Source organism: Eriocheir sinensis, chromosome 10 (genome assembly GCF_024679095.1).
Source record: "Eriocheir sinensis breed Jianghai 21 chromosome 10, ASM2467909v1, whole genome shotgun sequence".
Classification (NCBI taxonomy): Eukaryota; Metazoa; Arthropoda; class Malacostraca; order Decapoda; family Varunidae; genus Eriocheir; species Eriocheir sinensis.
Genome location: NC_066518.1, coordinates 1,748,941 through 1,772,677, shown reverse-complemented (window position 1 = coordinate 1,772,677; position 23,737 = coordinate 1,748,941). Strand labels below are relative to the sequence as shown.

Below are 23,737 nucleotides of genomic sequence, written 5' to 3'. Positions count from 1 at the left end.
GTCGAAATAATGGGAGGGAAACTTAACAACCACAACTGAGAAAGGAAATATACAGGCTTGGGCAGGGTACACCATAAGACAGACAACCAAAGTAACGAAATCTTCCACCCAAAACGCAAACCCAAAAATTTACGTCAGCGAGGGACACCTGAAGAGACAAATTTCAGAGCACGAGTTGCAGTTACGTTAAATAAAGTTCTCTCCTGAAACCTTTACACTACTCAAGGGCCTTAGGCGTTTGATATAGCATGGGAAGACACGCTCAACAGTATTACGGTGCCAGTACGAGGAACAGCCGCGGTTGTTTGAAAGAAGAGATTGCTTGAAAGGAAAAATGTAAGCGTGGGAGCTGTTGGACGAAGGACCGTGGACGGGAAAGAGGAAGAGAAGGGGAAGGGAAGGAACAGGAAAAGCGGCATTACCTCGGAAGAGAAGGGAGATTATCTGATCAGAGAGAGAGAAAAGAATGCCCAGGAGGGAGGGAGGGGAGTTAAGAGCAACAAGGGAAGGGAAGGAAAGGATGCCTGAGTGCAAGCAAAATTTAAACCTGTGCAGAGTTTTGTGATTATTGAACTCTTTGAATAATAATAGTTCTTCTTTTCACATACATATAAGAACTTAATTTTCTTCTCGCCTAAAAGTTAAGGAAAAGGAGGTAAAAAAAAAATACGCAGAGGAATGATTAACTAAACGATCTAAACGAGAGAGAGAGAGAGAGAGAGAGAGAGAGAGAGAGAGACAGACAGACAGACAGACAGACAGAGACAGAAAGACAGACAGAGAATGACATGTTGCATCTCTTGGCTTTCCTGTGATCACAAGTTCCTCCAATGATTGGCTTTTCTCTCGCCAAGCAATTACCGGGGCTCGAAGGGGGACACGAAACCCCTGAAATAGCCAACCTTGACATCCCTTCATTTCATTCTCTCCATCCTCACCTTTCTGTCTTTCTTCCCACCGCTAAAAGAGAAGAGAGATAGAGGAGTGTATAGAGCAAGAGATAAAGAGACGTAGAGATATAAGGATTGATAGGAGTTAATAGATAGCGTTTTTGTGGGCTAGCGCTTCCTATACGGTAATAGATCAAACAGATGAGATAAAGTACATGATTATACACTGAGAGATATTGGGAGAGGAAATTCACCTGTCTCGACGTCAAAGGCTCATTTCCATCGCCCTATCCATCCACCTCGCCCCTTGCTCCTACATTAAGCGCTCCTTTCATGCAATTACCTGGCGCCTAATCCTCTTCTCTTTTTGGAGGGAAGATTTGCCTCAGGAGCCCTCAAACTAGAATGTCATTTTTCATTAGCCTTCCCTTCCTTTCCTTTCTCTTTCTCCTTCTTCTTCCTCCTCCTCCTCATTAGTTCTGTTCATCTTCAATCATTTTTTATCAGTTTCCTCTTCCTTTCCTTCCTCTTTTTCCTTCTTTCTCCTCTTCTTTAGTTCTCCTGTTCATCTTCAGTCATTTTCCATCAGTATCCTCTTCCTTTCCTTTCTCTTTCTCTTTCTTCTTCCTCCTCCTCCTCCTTAGTTCTGTTCATCTTCAGTCATTTTCCAATAGTATCCTCTTCTTTTCCTTCCTCTTTCTCCTTCTTTCTCCTCCTCCTCCTGAGTTCTCCTGGTCATCTTCTTCCCGCTGTAACATGGCCCGGCTTCTCCTTTTACCCCTGTTTTTTTCTCCTTTCTCTTTCCTCCTTTTTTTATATCCAAGCCGCCTCTCATCCTCCTCCTCCGCCTCCTCATTTTAATATTCACTTTTTTTTTTTACATTTCCTCATGGTCTCGGTTTTCCTTATTTTATCTTCTTCCTCACTTCTCCTTTTCGTTATGTTTCTCTCTTCTCTCTTCTCTGCTTAGATCATTTTTGGTTTCTCTTCCTCTCTGTCCTTCCCCTCCTAATCCTTTTCCGCTTCCTCCTCCTCCTCTTCCTCCTCCCTTGATATGACGTGATGCATTCTTCCCCATAAAGGCAGGACACTGAATTAACTTGTATATAAAAATTAATAAAAAAATCGTTTCTGCTTAACAGCCGGAGTGAATTATTAAGCTTTGAAATCCTCACACCACATTCCACATTGTCATTATTGCCTCTCTCTCTCTCTCTCTCTCTCTCTCTCTCTCTCTCTCTCTCTCTCAAGAATAGTATGCTGATCTAATTATCACGCTGACTAAACTGGGCATGAGCTGGCGGCCTTGCATTTCCTCATTCACTCACTCACTCACTCACACACTCACTCGCTCACTCACCCATCTGTCCTAACTCCGGCTTGTCTATTTATTGATATCTGATGACTGTCACCTTAATGGCACGCACCTCCCAACACCTGTCACCTGATCCTCTGCCTTATGCACTCAATCACTAATTCATTCACGTGTTATATTACCGTAGATTCTGCTTTTTGTTTTATTAATATCTCACAGCACGCACAGTCATTCGCTTAGTCACCCATATATATTCTCTCCACCAGTTCCGTTTTCTATTTAATCAGGGGTAGAGTAAAACGAAGGTATGGTTTAGACTGGGTTAGTGGAGAAGGTGTAGATGGGGGAAAAGGACCATAGGAGTAGAAGGAAAGTAGGAGTATACTCATCATTGCTACTCTGACGGTGTGATTATCTAACTCATGCCCGGAATCACAAGCCCTCACGCACTCAGCCATTCACTCACTCACGCACTCAATGCATTCTTGTTTTGGATATGACGTAATGCAAAAGTCATATCCACAAACTTTTCAATGGCTGGATTTTTCTTTTTCTCTTCGTTATTTGATTTTTTTATGTTCGTGTACTGTCCATTTCAATTAAGCACCTGTCCGTCTGGCCGCCTTTCTCTCTCTCTCTCTCTCTCTCTCTCTCTCTCTCTCTCTCTCTCTCTGTCACTCATTCACGCGTCTGTTTGTTTTGCTGTCAATACTTTGTCGAGAGAGAGAGAGAGAGAGAGAGAGAGAGAGAGAGAGAGAGAGAGAGAGAGAGAGAGAGAGAGAGAGAGAGAGAGAGAGAGAGAGAGATTGCATACACCCACACACTATTAGTACATATCTCTTAGGGCTAATCGCAGACTCACATCCTTGCTCGTCCGAATCGTCATTACAGAAAACGGAAGGAAAACGGGAGGGATAGAAACGAAAACAAGGAAAAAACTAGCAATAAAATCAGAGAAAAAAAAAAGGAAAATCAGAAATGTAGTGAATAAAGAAGAAAGAAGTTGGAAATAAGACTGGAGCATAATATAAACGACTCGGGTAAAGGAGAGAAACACAACAGTAGAAAATAAAACACACAAAAAAATGGTGAAAATGGGAAAAGAAGTAGGAAAAAAAAAAGAGTAAGGGAGTCACAAGCGCGCGTATCCTCGACTCCCCCCCCCCCCCAAATACAACTTGTCACACTTGTATCGCGTCAAAAAGTTAGGCCAGTAAGCTTCACATGTGTTTCCGGTTCATTAGTAACACCTGCTCGCAAGTCACGTAACTCTAAAACACACACACACACACACACACACACACACACACACACACACACACACACACACACACAAGGAAATAGCTTAATGTCACCTTGGCGACTGTGTTATCTGGAGATGGTGAAGAGGAAGGAGGAGGAGGAGGAAGAGGAGGAGGAGGAGAAGAAGGAGGAGGGTGGATACAGCACGTGGTTGGTTTAGTGGCGTCACGAAGCCAACAAAAAAAAGCGAGGAGGAGGAGGAGGAGGAGGAGGAGGAGGGAGAGGAGAAGAGAGGAAGACGAGGAGGAGGAGGATGATAGAAGGGAAGAGAAGGAAAAGGAGGAGGAGGGGGAGGGAATGGAGAGAGAATGGATGAGGATAGGGTGCAGAGAATAGAGAGAGAGAGAGAGAGAGAGAGATAATAAACTGGGAGATGGGAAATAAAAAGTCAACAGAGGAAAGGAAGAGGAAGGGGAGGGAAGGAAACTCTGTAAATATTCTTGAGCTTACTCTCTCTCTCTCTCTCTCTCTCTCTCTCTCTCTCTCTCTCTCTCTACTCTTCCTCCTGCTTCTCTCTCTCATCAGCTCTCCTTCCCTTCCACCAATCACTCGTCGAAAGTCTAAATTTGGCCAAGATTCTTTTTCATTCCTCAATATCTGGCCGGTGACGTGTGTGTGTGTGTCTCTGTGTGTGTGCGTGTGTGTGTGTTTGTGTGTGTGTGTGTGTGTGTGTGTGTGTGTGTGTGTGTGTGTGTGTGTGTGTGTGTGTGTGTGTGTGTGTGTGTGTGTGTGTGTGTGTGTGTGTGTGTGTGTGTTCGGTGTTTATCGTTTCTCTGGAAGCTTTTCGTTTATTAATCATCATCTACCGTTCAGTTGCATTTTTTTTTCTTGGCTGTTTGTAAACTTTCATATTGTTCCCGTGTTCTTAATTTGAAAATGCAGATGTGTAGTTTTTTTCTTTACTGCTTTTTTGTCTGATGTTCATAGTCTCGGCGTTCTTTATTATGCTTCGTTTCGTTATCGGGGTGAGTGGTGGGTGAGTGGGTGGGTGAGTGATCTGGGTTGGGGGTTGACGTGTGACTGCTTGGTGGGTGGGAGGGAGTTATGTACCATGATACGATCGACGCATGGCTGCTGATGCTTCGGCGTGCTAAGATTGCGAATTAATCCATAAAAAAACATAGCGGATTTGTTTTTCTTTGATCTTGACCTTTTTATTCAGTGTTATATTCATTTTCATAATTTTTTCCTGATACGCTGACACAGAGCGGCGGCGGCGTGTCCTGAGGTGAACTTTTGGCAGGCAACGACGGCCGTCCACGGCCTCCGCACACCTGACTAAGCCGGGGGTCACGTGCACATTATGTTCGGCTTCTTTAAAACCAAAAGCAAGGACAAAGTTGTCAACAAGGAAAAGAACAGTGACAGTGCTAAGGACAAAAAGAAAGACAAGACAAACAAAGAGGAGGCTAAGGTCAATGTTCGTAAGGGCAAGGAAGACAAGGCCTCGAGATCGTTGTTCCGAAAGAGTAAGTCCATCGAGCGAGCGAAGGAAGGGAACGAGAACGCCAGGAAGAGTCAGAGCCTCGACTCACAAGGCTCAGGAGACTGGAGCGACCATGAACAGTCATCGCGGCAGGACAGCGGCCCCGTCGAGAGCGAAGAGGTTGCTTCGTCCCCTGGACCGGCCGGCAACAGCAGCAGCTCCGAGGACGCGGCTCGTCCTACCTCACCTTGCCGCCTTGAGGTCGCTGACAGTCGTTCCCGGGATGACCTTAAATCATCAGACTCTACCGAGTCATCTGGTTTTAAAGATTCATTAACATCGTCTCAAGAAGGAGAGTTGCATACAGAATCTGAAGCTGTCGAGGAACGGAAGCATGATAAAAAGTATCCGCTTGGAGTTCAGTCAACTGCAGCACTGTCGAAGGCTGGCCTGCAAGACCCGAGGAACGGAGAAGACTTGTCGTTAAGGAGAAACACTCAGCCTTATACGGGTAGAGGCAGATCCCGTGGTTCAGAAAGTCCCACCACGCTAATGATGAAGCCACCACTAAACCCACGAATTGTGGCCCCGCGGGGACCTTTGGCAACCACAACCACCATCACTTCCTTCCATGCTTCGTCGACGGAACCAAGCGGCGAGAGGGACGAGAGTCGCCTCACGCCCTCCCCCGGCATGGTGACGCCGCCCGCCTCGCCGGGCCTGTTCTCGCAAATGATTTCGACACACCAAAATGTCAATAACTTGCCTTCACGACCCACGTCTCCCGACGGCCGAACCTCAATGCTTTCCACTCCCTCCAGCTCCACTTCCAGCCTCTCCAGCCTCACAGCTCGTCCGATATCTCCCTCTGGACGACGCACTCCCCCGGGGCCCCGAATGGGCACTGGCGGCAAACTTACGTCCTCGCCAACTGCTGGACGGAAGCCCGTGAGAACAAACATCAAAACAAATCCGTCGATGGGGTCACGCAGAGCGGGTTCTCACTCTCCCATTAACTCTCCACCCTCTCCGGGGGGCGCAGTCACCTATGCTGACGCTGACAACATCAAGACTCCGCCATCCTCGCCGCTCCCCTTGAGGCACGTGTTGCCGGAGCAGGCGCCGCCACCAGGTCCCTGCGATGCCAACGTTTGGATGCGGCCCACGACATATTACACGTCAAAGTTGGCGACGTTTTCTCCACCAATCACTCGCAGGGAAATCGATCCACCGACGAGCCCTTCTTCAGGCAGAGCCACGGCATCCTCACCACCAGGAAAGCTTGCACTAGGCTGCTCCTCACCGCCGCCACCCAGACTCAGTACATCAGCCGAGGTGAAGCCTGAAGGAGGCAGCAGTCCTGGTTCCCAGCGCAGCGTCTCACCCACTGTCGGAAAGGCCCGCCACTCCATATCGTCGATGCACTCCCTAGAGTCAATCCCCGAAAACGACAGCGACGGGCAGTCACCCGTTGCCAGCGAAAAAACCCTCGATGGGAGTTGTAAGCCGAGTCGTGCGCTGCCCAGCAACAGGCCCAACAGCACGCCCAGCAGCCCAAAGGAACAGCAGCAGACTAACGTCACCGCCACGCGACCAACGCGCCACTCCGCCCCGGAGGTCACGTGTGAGCGGCAGCATAGTCACAGCACCACTCACAGACGGTCTTCCTCGCTGACACCAGTGAATGAAGAAAGAAAGATTCACTTCTCCGTGTCAATCAGTGAAACGAAGACAACGCCTGGAGATGAGATGCATTCCAAAGGCCTGAATGCTGAAGCTGGAAAAGCAGCGGAAGAAAACTCTTCTTCAAAAAGAGACCGATCGGAAAACCCTCACGATATAAGTAACAGAAAGAAGACTATGGGATCCCCTAAAGAACCTACCAATCCGGACTCAAAGGAAGTAATAAGAAAGGAAAAGGTCCCATTAGTCCCTCCAGTGGCAGCTTATGTAAAAGCGCCAGGAGGAATGGCCGTGTCCAAACAGGCAGACGCTGGGTCACTGGCGGTCACTGTGGCCAAGAAGGAGGTCATATCTCAGGGAAACGATACTAAAGAAATTTACAAGAAAAACTCTGCTGCACTCAGTGAAAAGAACAAGCCTTCTGCAGTGAGAGATGATGGTAAAGAAAGCGAGGAAGCAACCCATGTAGTGTTCCGAATACCGCTGCGACGCAGTTCTCTCGCCAACGGAGAAGAGGCGGAAAAAAGGTCATCTGTTGAAATTTTGTCCCGTGAGGCTGGGCGGTCGAAGCGGCGGGAGAGAGAACATTGCAAGGAGAGACCAAGATCTGTATCGACCTCTAGGGAGCTGAGGAGGGAGAGGACTTCCGACAGGCTGCCAAGAAGACGGATGCCATCTGAGGGCAACGAAAGCAGGAACGAGCTTGCGACCAACCCAGAGAATGAGGGGAAGAAAGGAGTGACGGAGAGGGTCCGGTCTCGCTCCTCTTCCTCTCGCCGTACTAAGGGTCTTTCTCCGGACCAAACGGGCGTTGAGACTCCCCTTGTAGCCAACGGAAACGAGAGTTACGATGGAGAGGACGAGGAAGTCGTCATTCCATGGAGAAGGGCTCCGAGAAGCAGGTCGCTGGTGTCAAGAGTGGATGGCTCAAGTGACGCGGCCAGATCTGATGAGCCACCGACCAACACTCAAGGACAGGCAGCGAGTGGGGGAGGGGCGATGGAAGGACCAAATAAAAAGTCAGAAGGTTGTGAAGACAATAGCCCCTCGCTCGTTACTGCCCCGCTGAGGCAGAGATCCAAGTCTCGTGGACCTGAGCGAAGGATGACCAGGTCCGTGACGCTGAGTGAAATAAAGCGAGCTGGAGAGGGCATGGCTGTGGCCTCGGAGCAGAAGCCTCAGCGACGGTCCAGATCCTCCTCCAGGCTGCAAGAAGGATCACGTTCTCACGGCGGCATGCGTGAAAGCGTTAAGCCAGTAGCGGAGGGAGACGACGCCAAAGCTCACGCGTCACCAAGGAGGAAACTCTCCACTAAACGGAGTGTGAGTCGGACGCGAAAAGAGGGCGAGGAAGGTGCGAGGCGGCTGGCGGGAGACGCAGCAAACTCAACCAAAGGGACTGACTACAGATCAAAAGGGACCAAGAGCAAGGACTCGCAAAACTCAGGTAACTTAGAAAATGCGCATAACAAAACAAACCGCGAAAACGATACAGCAAACGAGATAAAAGACACAGAAAAGAGCATCACAGGCAATAAAGGGTTGAGCGAACTTACCGTGGAAAGCAACAGTGTGGAGACTCAGACAGCGACGGCAGAGACCAAGTGTGTGGAGCTTCAGACCGAGGCGGCGGAGACCAACTCGAAGCTCTGCCAGACGGAGGAGGACCTTGAGCCTCGAGTAAGCCAACGAGACCTGAAAGAGCACACCAGGTAACTGTGGGGCTAGAAATAACATTGTGGATTAAGGGTCTCAACTATCGCACAGCATTCTCGACTTGCTTCTCCATACACAATGTACTTTCTCTAATTCTCTTCTTCCTATAGTTCTTCGTGTGTTTGACTACAGTGTTCCTTCGTCCTCCTTGATTTTTTTTTTTTTTAGGAGACAGCAGCTCACAGGGCACAAAAAAGGAAACAATAATAAAAAAAAAAGCCCGCTACTCGCTGCTCCTAAAAAAAAAAAGAATCAAAAGAGGTGGCCGAAAGAGAGGTCAATTTCGGGATAATATAGATATAAATATAATGAACTCTATTTTTGCCTATACTCGGTTTCCGTTGTTCGTTAAAAGTGATTTATATTTCCTGCGAAGATTTTTCACGGGTTTAAAGAGGCTTGAAATCCAAACCTCAAAACTTCCTACTTCCTACTGTTTCGGAGTTGACTGTGGGTCCGCCTGGGATTGGGGAAGAGCATAAGTTTCAGTTTTAGGAGCTTTCAGAGTTTGGCAGTCCATGTCTTGCCTTGTCTCTCCCATATTTTGGGGGCTCAGTTTCATTTGAGAAATTTCGGTCTCGGGATCAAAACTTCAAGTGATTGTTGCGAACCTTTTGCTGTGTGCAGCGGGCGGCACGAACACTCTCCAGTTATGGATCTTTTGTTTTGCGCCACAAGCGTAACGTCACTCTTTTTTCTCGTCTATAAGTCTATTAACAATTTATTAACTATCAGTCTATCAAACTGTCTATTAACAATTGCTGTTCTTTACCACCGCCACCGCTGCTCTTTACCGCCCTCCGTCATTAACGAGATAAATAATGTTAATGAACTTACTCATTTTTCATCAGACTTTTTATGTATAGTGGTGATATGCTTCTATAAAAAGTCAAACAACAATATTCTGCCAAAAAAGTAATTCGCGACTGATTATGCACGGCGGTGTTAAGGTTCTTTTTCTTGCTGAAATTCTCTTATTAAAATCGCTCTCTTATCTAAATCCCAAGCTATTGTCGGGATATACACGGATAAGAGGAATTTTTATTTTACACCATAATTCTGGCTCAGGCTGCAGTGATTAATAACATGGAATGACCTACTTTTTTCAGAACAGATTTTTAGACATTTTGCCAACATAATTTCCTTCATAATTTACATTTAGACTGGTATTTAAATAATATAATCATGCAGCCCTTTTGAAAACGTTATTTCCTTCTGGCACCGACACCTTTAAATTGCCTCGAGAGACTAGTAGCGGCCGTACTCTTAAACATTTCGGTGCCCAAGCACACACACAGTTGACAAGGCTTTCATAGGAGTTTTGGGCATTTGCAGGGGTAGTTTTATGACCCTTTTGGTAGCTCAACCCTTCTTCTGTACCGTGAACCTGGAACAACACTCAGGAAAGCTCCATTAATCTTCTTTTCGGCCTTTGGAAATAGTTGATGTGAGGGATGGAAGTGTCTGACATTGCCGACCTAGGGATGTACAGTGAGTGCTCTTTTCTCCCGACAGGAAGGAACTCGGGGCGCAGGAGGAACGCTACCAGAAACAAATCGACGAACTGACGCTGTCGCTGGCGGCGAAGCAGGAGGAGGTGACCCAGCTCGCACAGACGCTGGAGACGCTCAAGGGCGCCCAGGAAACTCTCAACAACTCGGAGGAGCTGCAGGAGAAACTGTCGCTCCTTCAGCAGGATGTGAGGGACAGGAACGCCCAGCTCGACTGTAAGTACCACACACGACAAATGTTCTACCTTTTCCTAATAACTTTCCTGTCTTGCCCATGAGTTGTGTGGCGCGGTGATGGAGGCCGTGACTCATAATTTCATGATAGGGGGATGAAAAGTGAGCCGGGCGTTACTAAATCAATGACTCTCTAACGTTACATAAGATACACCGCCCTTTTTGACCCAAGAGAAATTTCATATGACTTTTTTTTCGTTCACCTATTTTACATATTACTAAAATATGTATAGCTACCCCTGATTCGTTAAACAAGTCATCCGTTAGCCTGGAAACTTCACAGGTAATGGATCTTGAAAGGAACAAAATCAAATTCCAATATAACGAGAAAAAGGATAAAAATATGGGCAGCTCAGGAATGTGTAAAGTCGCTAAAAGGTTGAGATGCGGGACAAAGGAAGAGGAGAAGGAGGAGGAGCAGATGGGGGAGGAGGAGAAGATGTCTAATATTTATTGAGTTATCGAAACTTGGCGTGCGTAACCGAAACTTTTCCATAAGCGGGCGGGGGAGGTGCGACGCTACACTGAACTTTTCGCAGGATTACGCAGGAACGACCCAACCTAAGAGGGATGTGTGTGTTTGTGTGTGTGTGTGGGGGGGGGGGGGTCTGTCTGTCTGTAAGTGCGTATGTGTTAGTTCCTGGAGCATGATGAAGGAACTTGAGATCGAGAGGGAACCACAGGGATGCTGGGATATCGGGGAAGAGAACAGAAAAGAATAGAAAAGGGAGGAAACAAGAGAAAAAAGAAGATAAGACTGGCAAACAGATTCCTTTTATTCACGTTTACATTAACCCGAAATTGAGGTCCTTTCCATAATATCCCCAAAACAAGGCTTAAATAAATGTACATCTAACCAAGAGTCGTAAACGTGATAAAAGTGTTGGCGGTGAAGAAAGCACACAAGTAACTTTCGCCTTTCTTTGATTATATACTGAAAGGAGGGTATCAGGACACCTCTCCTCCCGAAATTGACTTCTCTTTCGGCCGCTCCTCTCCACTCTTTTTAGGGGCAGTAAGTAGCGGGCTTTTTTTCATTATTGTTTTCCTTTTTTTTAAGCCCTTGAGCTGTCTCCTTTGCAGTAAAAAAAATGAATTAGGTGACTTTGCGAACCGTTTTCCCGTCTTCCTGTTTTGCAGCCGAAGGATTGGAGGGCCGCCGGGGGCACTTAGGGAGCATTTACCATGTTTCCCGCCTCAGAGCAATGCATAAATCTTCCTCTTTCATCTCAAGGCGACCTAATGACGTCAGCTTCCTGTTGCCTCCCCTCCCCCCCCCCTTTCCATTCCCCCCATCCCATTCCGTCCCTGACCTTCCGCTGCCAACCCCCCGCCCACACGTCCACACATTTTTTATCATTTTTCCTTACCTCTTCCTCCTCCTCCTCCTCCTCCTCCTCTTCATTTTTTTCATTTTCTTTTCCTCCCCCTCTTCTTCCTCCTTCTCCTTATCACCCTCATTTTTCTGTTTTTCTCTTACCTCTTCGTCCTCCTTCTCCTCCTCCTCCTCCTCCTCCTTCTCTCTTTTTTTTCTTTTTCTCTCCCTCCCTCCTCTTCTTCCTTCTCCTTATCACCCTCATTTTTCTGTTTTTCTCTTACCTCTTCGTCCTCCTTCTCCTCCTCCTCCTCTTCCTCCTTCTCATTTTCTCTTCCTCTCCCTCCTTCTCTTCTTCCTCCTCCTCATCCACCCCATTTTCACTTCCTTCTCCACCTTTACCAATCCACCATCACCTTGCCAACTGCTCCCTCCACTCATCTCACTCCCCTGAATCTCCCTCTCCACATTCCCCCTTCTCCCTTTTCGATTTCCCTTTCCTTAAACTCCCTTCAGCTAACGCAGGCTCTCTGTTTCTCTACCATCGCTCCTCCTTTCCTCTCTCAATCTTTTTCCCATTCAGCCCCATCCGCCATATCTCCCTTTCCTTCTTTTCCTTCCTAAATCTCCTCCTTCCCCTTTTTTCCCTCCCCTCTAAGCATAGTTAAGACCGTCCGCCTCTCACTGTCATTCCCCTGACGTCACGAGAGAGAAACAGCACCTCCGTGGGACCAAAATAATGACTGTATTACTTGCCGTGTGCCCGCCATCTCTCTCTGCCTCCCTCGGCCCGTCCCTTCTTCGCTCACCACCGCTCGACTTTCCTCTTTTCTTCTCTTGGTATATAACTCTATTGGCTATCGTTTTAAAGCATCAGTTTCTACATTGCGAGTACGCTTGCCTATGTTGTATTATCAATGATGTGCAGTAAGGAAACGTTCTCTTTGCGATGTTTTACGAGTATTAAACTATTGTACGTGAAGCCTCTGTTTTTTCAGTAGGTGGTCAGTCTCTAGGTCCCAGATGAACGCTAAACTTTTCACGTCATAAAAGTGCTCCAACATTATGCATGAGCGACGTTTATTGGCGGGAGACTTTTCGTGGAAGTGAATTTAATCCTCTTGTCAATAATGAAGCAGAAAATGGTAAAACCCTGATCATGGTTCTTTAATATACCCAAGAGGAAGCACCGTCGCTTAACTTCGGGCATTTTCCTTCGATGAACAATGCATAATTTCTCGGTTAATTGAACAACGCAAAACTGTGTAAGATAAATCAGCTATAAACGTTATCAGAAATCTTTAACTTATATGTTCTAGTGAGAGATCTTTAGAGCGCGTAAACAGGCTCATCAGATACATAAGGAGTGAGGAAGTACACGAATGAATGTTTACGAAGAGGAAACGATGAGAGGATATGAATGTTTATGAAGAGGAAACGCTGAGAGGATATGAATGTTTATGAAGAGGAAACACACGCGGAGATTGGTTAGCACTGCGCACGAAGACGGGGAACTCACACACACACACACACACACACACACACACACACACACACACACACATGGTCCACGCAGCGTTGGCATACTGCAAGGGTGAGAAAAAAAAAATGTCTGGCAAGGTGGAAAGGTGAGAGACAGGGAAAAAACGGTGAAGGACAAGGTGTAATAGTTCCTGGTTCGGAGGATAGAAGTTGACTGGCAGAGTGAAAAGGTGTCTGAAAGGATGAAAAATGGTGACTAGTAGGGTTGAAAGGTGACTGTCAGGGAGGGCAGGAGGAAAGACAGGGTGGGAAGTGACTGGCGGAGTGAAGAGAGGTGAGTGGCAGGGTAGAAAGATAACTGATAATGTGAAAACTGGGGACTGGAAGAGTGAAATTATTATTGACAGAGTGAAACGGTGACTGCCAGGGAGGAAAGGAGGAAAGACAGGGTGATAAATGACTGGCAGAGTGACAAGAGATGAGTGGCAAGGTAGAAAGATAACTGGCAATGTGAAAACTGGTGACTGGAAGAGTGAGATGTTAATGACAGAGTGAAAGGATGACGAGATGAGTCCAAAATAAAGGTGAATGGCAGGCAGGAAGCAAGACTGACAGGCTGGAAATGTGACTGGCAGGGTGAAAACATGACATGTAGAATAAAAATAAACTGTGGGAAGATGAGTCGAGGGGTGACGCAAAGTGAAATAAAACAAATGACGTGCGTGAGTGTTTACAGGGAACCAACAACCGCCTAGTGCATTTCCCGGAGGCAGTTGAGGCTGTTTACCGGATCTGTAGGCGCGGGAGAGACCAGAACCCACTGTACGGACCCACCAAGAGTCCAAAAGGTTCACAGAGCATTATTCTCGCGCGTTATGTAAGAAGCGTCGCGGTGGGCATGCGCTCCACTAAAGAAAACGGGGCGTGGAGGCTTATATGGGGGACTATCCTTCTTCCCGTCCAACCCTTTTCCCGCCTTATGTAAGAAGCGTCGAGGTGGGCATGCGCTCCACTAAAGAAAACGGGGCATGGATGCTTATATGGGGAACTATCCTTCTTCCCGTCCAACCCGTTCTCCCATTCTCCCACTCACGTCAGAGTTGGTGGGCGGTAAGGGCGGGGTTAGTTAGAGTGGGGCGGGGTGGGTGTGGGTCTGCCTGCCGTCCTGCCAAGCTTAGAGTCCGGTCTAAAATTACACATTTTCAGCACCTAAGATTGCCTGACGGACTAAATGGTATACGCGCGCGCACACCCACACACGTAAACACACACACACACACACACACACACACACACACACACACACACACACACACACCAGAAATTTCTAGATACTTGTAAATTTATAAAAAAGAGACTTACACAACAGAGAGAGAGAGAGACAGAGAGAGAAGGGGGCGCCGCACCTTCCCCCTACCGGAAAGGGACCACGTAGGGGGCGCTGCCAGATCCTCTTCCCCTCAGTACATCCTCCTCACCTCCGTAGGCTGCACCTCACCTCACCTCACCTCACCTGTGTGTCTCGGGGGTACTGGTGTTCATCTTTTTCAGCATTGTTTTTTCTTCGTTTTTCACTCTTTTTCTCGTTTTCCTCCTTATTTTTTTATTTATCCTCCTCCTCTTCCTCCTCTTTTCTCCTTTTTTCTTTTCTCTTCTTACGTTTCAACTAATCATCTCTTGACACTTCTTCCATGCTCCTCTGCCTCCTCTTTTTCATTCTTCCTTTCTAATTTCTCTTGTTCGCTTTCCTTTCCCTTTTCCTAAACCTTTCGTTCCCTTTTCGTCACCTACATCTTTTGCCTGCTCCTTTCCTTCCTTTTCTTTTCCATTTTCTTTTCCTTCTTTTCCCTTCCTCCGCGTTCCTTGCACTCCGTCTGATGGTGATAGCCAATTTTACACTCCACGGGCCTTCACTCACTATACGCGCGCGCGGACACACACACACACACACACACACACACACACACACCAACGATTACTCTTACGTGAATAAATAACTACACACTCAACAGGATGAAAAAAATACTGCTAAAGTGACGCGTTGAAATAAGTGTGAAAGAAAACGGAGAGAACAGTGGTGCAAGAAACGGGCAAAAAAGAAAATTGTGTTTATTTGTGAAGTGAATGAAAAGAAACTAACGTAAACTTTTGAAAGGAGTTCCGTGAAACCTCAAGAACCCCCTTTTTTTTTTTACGGAGTCACGAGTGGTTTTATTTTTGTTGTTGTTGTTGTTGTCGACTTTGGTGTCCCTGGAAGTTCACTGGGCAGAAAACGACCTTGATGATGAAAGTGACGTTGATGGTGATGGAGTGAGCGTGAGGTGAAGAGAAAGTTTCCTGGAACAATGCACACTCCAGCAGGTTCGTTGTGAGGTAAAGTCAGTCTCTCTCTCTCTCTCTCTCTCTCTCTCTCTCTCTCTCTCTCTCTCTCTCTCTCTCTCTCTCTCTCTCTCTCTCTCTCTCTCTCTCTCTCTCTCTCTCTCTCTCTCTCTCTCTCTCTCTCTCTCTCTCTCTCACACACACACACACATAGGAGGAAGTGAATTAGGCCTCAAGATATCTCCCGAGGCAATAACTCCAAGGCTTAGGCTCGAGAAGAAAGGGAAGGAGGCGAAGAAAGAGGAGAAGGAAGAGGCGGAGAAAGGTGACAGAGAATGGAGGAGAAGGAGGAGAAGGAAGAGGAGGAGGAGGAGGAGGAGGAGGAGGGCTATAAATAAGGTTACTAATCGTCCCACGGCGCCACAGGGATATAAGATGGAAACGGCGGACGTACGAAGAGGAACGTGTAGAAGGGAAAAAGAAAGAGAAAGAAGGAGGAGAAGTTGGTAGGAGTTCGAAAGTCTGTAGGAACTCTCTCTCTCTCTCCTCTCCTCTCTCTCTCTCTCTCTCTCTCTCTCTCTCTCTCTCTCTCTCTCTCTCTCTCTCTCTCTCTCTCTCTCTCTCTCTCTCTCTCTCTCTCTCTCTCTCTCTCTCTCTCTCTCTCTCTGTGGTGATAGCGGGTGTGGAGAAAATAAGTGTCAGAGAGAGAGAGAGAGAGAGAGAGAGAGAGAGAGAGAGAGAGAGAGAGAGAGAGAGAGAGAGAGAGAGAGAGAGAGAGCAACAAAAAAGACCCTTGGGTAACAGGTGTTGGCTATGAGCCTTGCTATTGCTGTTGTGTTGTCGTAGGCAGGAGATAAGGAGGAGGAGAAGGAGGAGGAGGAGGAGGAGGAGGTAGAGTAAGACGAAGAGTAGGAGGATAATGTAGACTGCAGAAGAGCCTTATTAGTTTACTGCCTCGGCCAAAAGTAGAAACAGTAGTGAGTCGGAAGACCGCTAGAGGGGGTAGAGTGGCGGATAAGAGGTGGAACTTAGAGCAAGGAAATCTAACAAGGAAAGGAAGCTTGAAAACAACACGAATAGAAGAAACAAAGGCAATAAAACAAAAAAAATATAACAAGAAAGAGGAAAATGAAGACAATACAAAGAGAAATAATAGGAAACAAAGAAGGAAGGAGGGATAAGAAGCAGACAAGAAGCAAACAAGGAAAAGAAGCATGAAAACAACATTAATAGAAGAAACAAAGACAATAAAACAAAAAAAATATAACAAGAAAGAGGAAAATGAAGACAATACAAAGAGAAATAATAGGAAGCAAAGAAGGAAGGAGGGATAAGAAGCAAACAAGATACACCATTAAGTTAGAAAAGAAATTAATTATATGGTAAAACGGGAGAGAAAAAAGATTGGGGTGTGTTCTTTCTGATTCATGAAGTAGGGAAGAGTATCGGATTCCATTACGAGGGGGAAGGAAAGGAGATCTGAGGGAAGGGAGGGAGGGAAGTTTATGGGGAAAGAAAAGAAAGAAAAAGAAAGATTGGAACGAAAAACTTAAGGATAGGAAAAATGGAAGGACTTAAAGTTTGTGGGAATGAAAGAAAAAAGAAAGTAAAATAGGGTGGAAGGAAGGATGGAAGGATGGAAGGACGAAAAGTCATAAGAAAAAAAAAGCTAAAATGAAAGGAAAATTAAAGGAAGGTACGAAGAGGCGGAGGAAAGAAGGAATGAAGGGAAAAAAACACAGGAATAAAGAGAGAAAAAGAAGGATATGAGGCTAGGAGAGAGAGAGAGAGAGAGAGAGAGAGAGAGAGAGAGAGAGAGAGAGAGAGAGAGAGAGAGAGAGAGAGAGAGAGAGAATAAAAGGGAGACAGTTGTAAACACTTTTAAGCAGGAATTAATTAAAGGCCCCAAGAATAGAACTTAAATTAAAAAGGTCGTTCGCAAGACACCGGGACTAGAATTCTCGGAAGATAACTCGCGTCTCTCCTGTTTTCTGACCCTTTGTTTCTCCTCACGTTTCACGCTCATCTTTCACTCCCTCTCTTTCTTCTTATCTTTCTCTTCCTCTTCCTCTTCTACGTCATTCAATCTCCTGTTCCTCCATTTACTTGTGTTTCTGATGTTTTTCCTCCTCTCCTTCCTCCTCTCTTTTCCTCCCCGTCCTCCTAGTCTCTCTCTCTCTCTCTCTCTCTCTCTCTCTCTCTCTCTCTCTCTCTCTCTCTCTCTCTCTCTCTCTCTCTCTCTCTCTCTCTCTCTCTCTCTCTCTCTCTCTCAGCAGTGAGAAAAAATAAATAAGAGAGAAAAGAAAGCAGGAAAGCACTTACTCTCAAACAATGGTACAATACTCTTATTCTAATGCCATGTTTTAAAATACTTCTCTTCTTTTTTTATGATATGTTTCTTCCTACTTTAATCTCTCTCTCTCTCTCTCTCTCTCTCTCTCTCTCTCTCTCTCTCTCCTCCCTTTTCCTGAGGACTCGACATCATCTCCTGAAGCAACAAGAAAAATCCGAGGCGTCCTTTTTCCGCTTGGGTTCAGACGACCGCCATCATTTTTCGAGGAGCCACAAGAGGATTTGAGTCTTGTCCGGGGGATTTCTCTTCCTCCGTGGATGGAAGCGGGCGAGAGTGCGTTAGCCGGGGGTGCGAGACCGCGAAGAGGGAGGAAAAGGGACCGTGTAAGATAGCAAGTCGGGCGAGGCTTTGGATGTGTAAACGGGAAGATGAAATGCGCTGTAGCCAAAGTAGTAGGAAACGGAGTGAGCAAAAGGGTAGATGCTTTATGTGATCTCCAACTCCGAAGGATCTGAGGAAAACAAAAGTAGTAGGAAACGGAGTGAGTAAAAGGGTAGATGCTTTATGTGATCTCCAACTCCGAAGGAAGTAAGGAAAACAAAACCGCGAAGGGAGATGAAAGATGACTGCGAAAGATTGTAAGTCGGGCAAGGGTTTGGATGTGTTTATGGGAAGATGAGAGCGCCAAGAACAGAGTGAGTGAAATAGTAGAAGATCTGAGTAAAGCGCTTATGACTGCGAAGGAACCACAGAAACCGAGGCCGTGAAGAGAGAGAGCAAAGAAGGCCGCGTAAGATCATAAGTCGGGTGAGGATTTAGGTGTGTTTACGAGAAGATGAGAGCGCAGCATCCCAAAGTAACGGAGTGAGTAAAAGGGTGAAGAGTTTATGACTGCAAATGAACTCACAGAACCAGAACTAAAAAGGAGAATATAATCGGCTTGCAAAGGAAAACGAGAGAGAGAGAAGCCGTGATTGCAGGAATGAGAGGCTTGAAAATTCGACAAAAATGAAAACGTGAAAGAAGTGAATCAAGAGAAAATGGACACCTGGAAAGAGAGGTACCACGACTGCAGGAAAATGAGACCTTTGAAACCGAGAGAACGAGATCGTAAAAGTGAAAGAGGAGAACCCCGGAAACCAGAGCGTGTCAGAACATGATTGTGTGGGAAACGGTACTATGCAGATACTATAATCCAGGTGACGACGAGAGAATGAACTAGACACCTGAATGGGTAGATGATTAAAGGTGACTACAAACGGATAAACTATGATAATGAGAGGGCAGTGTGATTATGGATGAACGTGACTGCAAAGAGATAACTTATGATGATAAAAGAACAGACTGTGAATGTTAGTGAGCGTGACTGACAAGCTACATAGGGAAGTGAAAAGGGAAACTGTGATGAAAGTAAACGTAAATGAGCGTAAGTGAAAGGGAATGAACCAAGATCTGAAAAGGTAAAGCGTGATTGAAATGGAAGAATATTGTTATGCATTGAAACACAACCAAGACAGGAAATTAATATAATCAGAAAAACAACAACTAGGAAATAAGAATGCGTCAGTCGAAACAATCTGTGCAATTACTGTGATCGAGGAAGAGAACTTAATGTAGTAAAAGACAAAAAACATTAAAAAAATCGTCCGTGAAATGAAATATGGATTGGAAAAACGCGAGAATGTATAAGCATGCGAGAAAACAAAGATCAAAGGAAAGAATTATTTACATCCTTGAAACAGACGTGACTATAAATAATAAACAAAAACCGTGGGAAAATATTATAGTTTTAACAGCGGCATTGGAACAGAATCAAATACCCCGTTCACAGAGAGACACAGATTCAATTGCATTCCCTCTCTTTAAAAGCCATCCGGTTCAAGCATCTCGTTTCAACAATAAAAAAACAAACTTAGCAAAGGTGAAACAGACGTGACTATAAAAAACAAAAGTCGTGAGAAAGTATCACATTTTTAACAGCGCCATTGGTACAGAATCAAATACCCCGTTCACAGAGAGACAGATTCAATTCCATTCCCTCTCTGTAAAAGCCATCCGGTTAAAGCATCTCGTTCCAACAATAAAAAACAAAACTTAGCAAAGGTTTTCATGGTCATCAATACGGTTCTCTCATATACTGTTTGTCCGCAATTGGAAACACAAAGAGATGGTTACATTTGGCCTCACATAACGACAACTGAACTACATGGGATTTTTTGTGTGCCTATATGTGTGTGTGTGTGTGTGTGTGTGTGTGTGTGTGTGTGTGTGTGTGTGTGTGTATTAATAATTCCCTCCACTTCTACCTCCACCAGCTTTGACCTTTCTCCCTTTACCCTCCGTCTCCCTCTTCCTATCTACCGCTCTCGTCTCCCTCTTCCTAAGGCTTTATATCTCTCCCTGTCAACATTTTCTCCCTCATCTCTCTCTTTCTTCCAATCTTTTATTTCTCTTCCTCCTTCCTCTCCATCTTCCTTTTTATTTCCAGCTTTGATCTTTTTCCTTTTACCATTAATCCCCCTTTATCTTTCCTCTCCCTTTTCCTCTCTCGCGTTCTCCTGTAAATCTCTCCCCTGTCATCTTGGTTTCCTTCCCCTCCCCTATTTCTCCGTAACTTTTCCATCCAATGTTTTATGCCTCTCCCTCCTCTATCCTTCGAACCCAAATCTCCTCTCTGATCTCTTCTATCCTCGCCCCTTCCCATCCTTAGACAATCCCTACTCTATTAAAGTCTTACCTACTCTTTGCTACCTTTTCCTCTTTCTCTATCCACACTCAATCCTCAATCATCCCTCGCCCCCTTCCTCTCTTGAGCCGCAAACTCCGACCCTCGTTTCAAAAGCTCTCCCAAAGTCCTCTACACTGCTTCGTCTCTCTCTCTCTCTCTTTCCTCCCTCCTTGCCTCCTTTCATTCAACCCTCCGCCCTATGCACGTCACATATCCTATTGCTGTCTCTTCATCACGCTCTCTCTTTCTCTCTTTCTTTGCCTCCGTTGCGTTCTTTCTTACCTCATTCTTTTACTCCTTACCTTCCTTCCTCACTCTCACATGTTTATCCTTTACTTCTACCCTTCCTCTCCCTATTTACCTTCTCCCTAGTTTCTCTTTCCCTCCCTCTCTCCTACACGCTTACTCTTTTTGTTATTTCCCTTTCTCCCTTCCTCCCTCACTCACTCATTCACCCTTTAATCATTCCATCCCTTTCCTCCTCTCTCCCTGCTTCTCTCGCACAGTCATATCTCTCTCTCTCTCTCTCTCTCTCTCTCTCTCTCTCTCTCTCTCTCCTTTCGCTCCTATTCGTCTCCCTCGTTAAACATTTACTCGTTCTCCTCTCCTAACCTCATAACCTTTACCTCCTTGTCTCATATGTTCCTTCCTTCCTTCCCCCCTTTTCCTTATCTTCTCTCATGTTTCCCTCCATCCCTTCTTCCTTTTCTCTCCTTCCTCCCTTCCTTCCTCCGCATGTCTGTAATTTTTTTTTATTTCCTCCCTTCTCCGCTTTTTATCTCTTTCTCCGATATTTTTCTTTATTTCCTTCCCTTCTCTCTCTCTCTCTCTCTCTCTCTCTCTCTCTCTCTCTCTCTCTCTCTCTCTCTCTCTCTCTCTCTCTCTCTCTCTCTCTCTCTCTCTCTCTCTCTCGAGTGTGTTTAATCCTCTAGGGTGTCGAGAGAGTGTCGTTGAGAGAGAGAGAGAGAGAGAGAGAGAGAGAGAGAGAGAGAGAGAGAGAGAGAGAGAGAGAGAGAGAGAGAGAGAGAGAGAGAGAGAGAGAGAGAGAGAGAGAGATGAAGGGGGTGAGGGGTATGAAGCTAAACCCATTAAATAATTTATCCCCTCAGACCACGCCGTACAAGCTCTCCTTCCTCCCTTTTAAAGCTACTAATACCACTACCATACTGCTTTTCCGTCTGCATCTGTCTGTTCAGTACTGCGTGTCTGTCTAAATAGGCCTATAGCGTACCCGTAGGTCTATTTTGCCTGTAGTGTTTGTCTGCTCTTTCTCTTCTGTCTAGTGTATTCGTAAGTCATTTTGTGAAGTATATGTAGCTAAAATATACATAACGGATAATTAAGAAGAGATAGAGAGAGAAATAAACACATAGGAAGAGAGAATATGAGAACAAAAATGAAAAATGAGGTAAAGGAAAAAAAAGGTATATGTCCTTCTAATGCTTTATATAATTTGTTAGTCCTGTCCAGTGAATTTGTCTGTACTGTCTCATGAATTCGTTTATCAGTGTACCGAGTTATTGTCATTCCGAGTGACCTTTAGAGAGCGCCCTGAATGCCCCCTCACCCCCCACCCCCCTCAGGTATTCAGCGCAGGTGTTCAAAGGTTATCTGTACTTTCATAAATACCATCACTCATTGAGCTCGGAGGACGCTGCTGTTCCGGCGTACGAGTGCTTGTAATTCGAGTGTGATTTTCCTCCTCCAGTGAATTTAATTATTTTCTGGGTGGGGAGGGTTTTTATTTATTTTTATTTTTATTTCTATTTAAAGAGGAGAAAGGAGAAAGTGCAGCCGGGAAAAAGAGAAAACAAAGAAGGAAAGAAGATGGCAAAAAAAAGAGGAGAGAGAAAAGAGGAGAAACGCGAAAGTGGAAACGAGAAAAAGAGAAAAAAACAAGAAGGAAAATAAGATAGCAAAAAAAAAAGAGGAGAGAGAAAAGAGGAGAAACGCGAAAGTGGAAACGAGAAAAAGAGAGAAAACCAAGAAGGAAAATAAGATAGCAAAAAAAAGAGAAGTGAAAAGAGGAGAAACGCGAAAGTGGAAACGAGAAAAAGAGAAAACCAAGAAGGAAAAAAAGATAGCAAAAAAAAAGAGGAGAGAGAAAAGAGGAGAAACGCGAAAGTGGAAACGAGAAAAAGAGAAAAAAACAAGAAGGAAAATAAGATAGCAAAAAAAGAGAAGTGAAAAGAGGAGAAACGCGAAAGTGGAAACGAGAAAAAGAGAAAACAAAGAAGGAAAAAAAGATAGCAAAAAAAGAGAAATGAAAAGAGGAGAAACGCGAAAGTGGAAACGAGAAAAAGAGAGAAAACCAAGAAGGAAAAAAGATAGCAAAAAAAAGAGAAGTGAAAAGCGGAGAAACGCGAAAGTGGAAACGAGAAAAAAAAGCGAAAAATTGCGGGGAGTTTCAGGCGGGCGGCGGGCGACCAGGCGGACGGTCCATCCTCTTAAACCCATTTCTGTTTTATGCCACTGGAGCGCGTCAAGGGGATGGAGGGTTCGTCTTGGGTCTCGGGCGGTGGGTTTCCTCACTCCAACAGTGCCTATGATCCTACATGTATCGGCCTCAACAAACACTACTACCTAAGCCAATGATCCTATTCCACCACTAAGTCTTGTTATAGGGGATTCAGGAACTATGGAATTAACCGTTCAACACTACTACAGGAACTATGGAATTCACCGTTCAACACTACTACAGGAACTATGGAATTAACCGTTCAACACTACTACAGGAACTATGGAATTCACCGTTCAACACTACTATCTAAGACTCTGGTCCTATTCCGCTACTTGTTATAGGGTAGGTTTAAGTAACACAGCGGATTCAGACACTATGGAAGTCTCCCTTCTACACGACTACCTAAGACTCTGATCCTATTCCAACACTTTTCCAGGATAGGTTCAAGTCACACAGGGGATTCAGACACTATATATATGGAATTCAATCTTTAACACGACTACCTAAGACCCTGATGCTATTCCAATACTTTTCCAGGATAGGTTCAAGTCACACAGCGGATTCAGGCACTATGGAATTCTCCCTTCTACGACTCTATCTTATTTTCAGTCTTCATAAAAGTTCCTATACGTATGTCTATAGAGGTTCTGATTCTCTATGATCCCACATGTATCGGTTTCAACATTTCTATCTAATACCCCGATCCTATTTCCACGCTTGTTATATTGTAGGATCGAGTCATACAGCGGGTTCAGACGCTATGGAATTCCCTCTTCAACAATTCTATCCCTTTTTCAGTCTTCAATAAGAGTTCCTATATGTCTGCAGGGGTTCTGATTCTCTACCTATATTGGCTTTCTTTAATGAGATGCCTCGATTCGATATTGTGGATTCCTGTGCATTAGTAGAATTCTCGACCTTAAAATAGGAAATAAAGGAAAAAGCAGACTGAGATAGAAAGAGAAGAGATAGAAGAAGAGGAATAAAGGTGAGGAAATAACCAAAAGAGAGAAAATAGCAAATTGAACTAAATGGGAAAAAAATGTAGGATAAAAAGATGTG

The 23,737-nt window shown here is 45.3% G+C and overlaps 1 protein-coding gene across 6 annotated transcripts in view; it reads left to right on the top strand.

Annotated features, from left to right (window-relative positions):
* Positions 1-23,737, top strand: part of LOC126996425 (trichohyalin-like) — a 54,970-nt gene that overhangs the window by 4,414 nt on the left and 26,819 nt on the right. For all 6 annotated transcript variants that reach the window (XR_007751158.1, XM_050856844.1, XM_050856843.1 and 3 more), the window contains exons 2-3: positions 4,714-8,328; positions 9,848-10,059. Coding sequence is in view for 5 of the 6 variants with exons in the window: in XM_050856844.1 (XP_050712801.1) it covers positions 4,811-8,328; positions 9,848-10,059 (3,730 nt within the window). In the remaining variant the exon portion in view is untranslated. The remainder of the gene's footprint in view (positions 1-4,713; positions 8,329-9,847; positions 10,060-23,737) is intronic.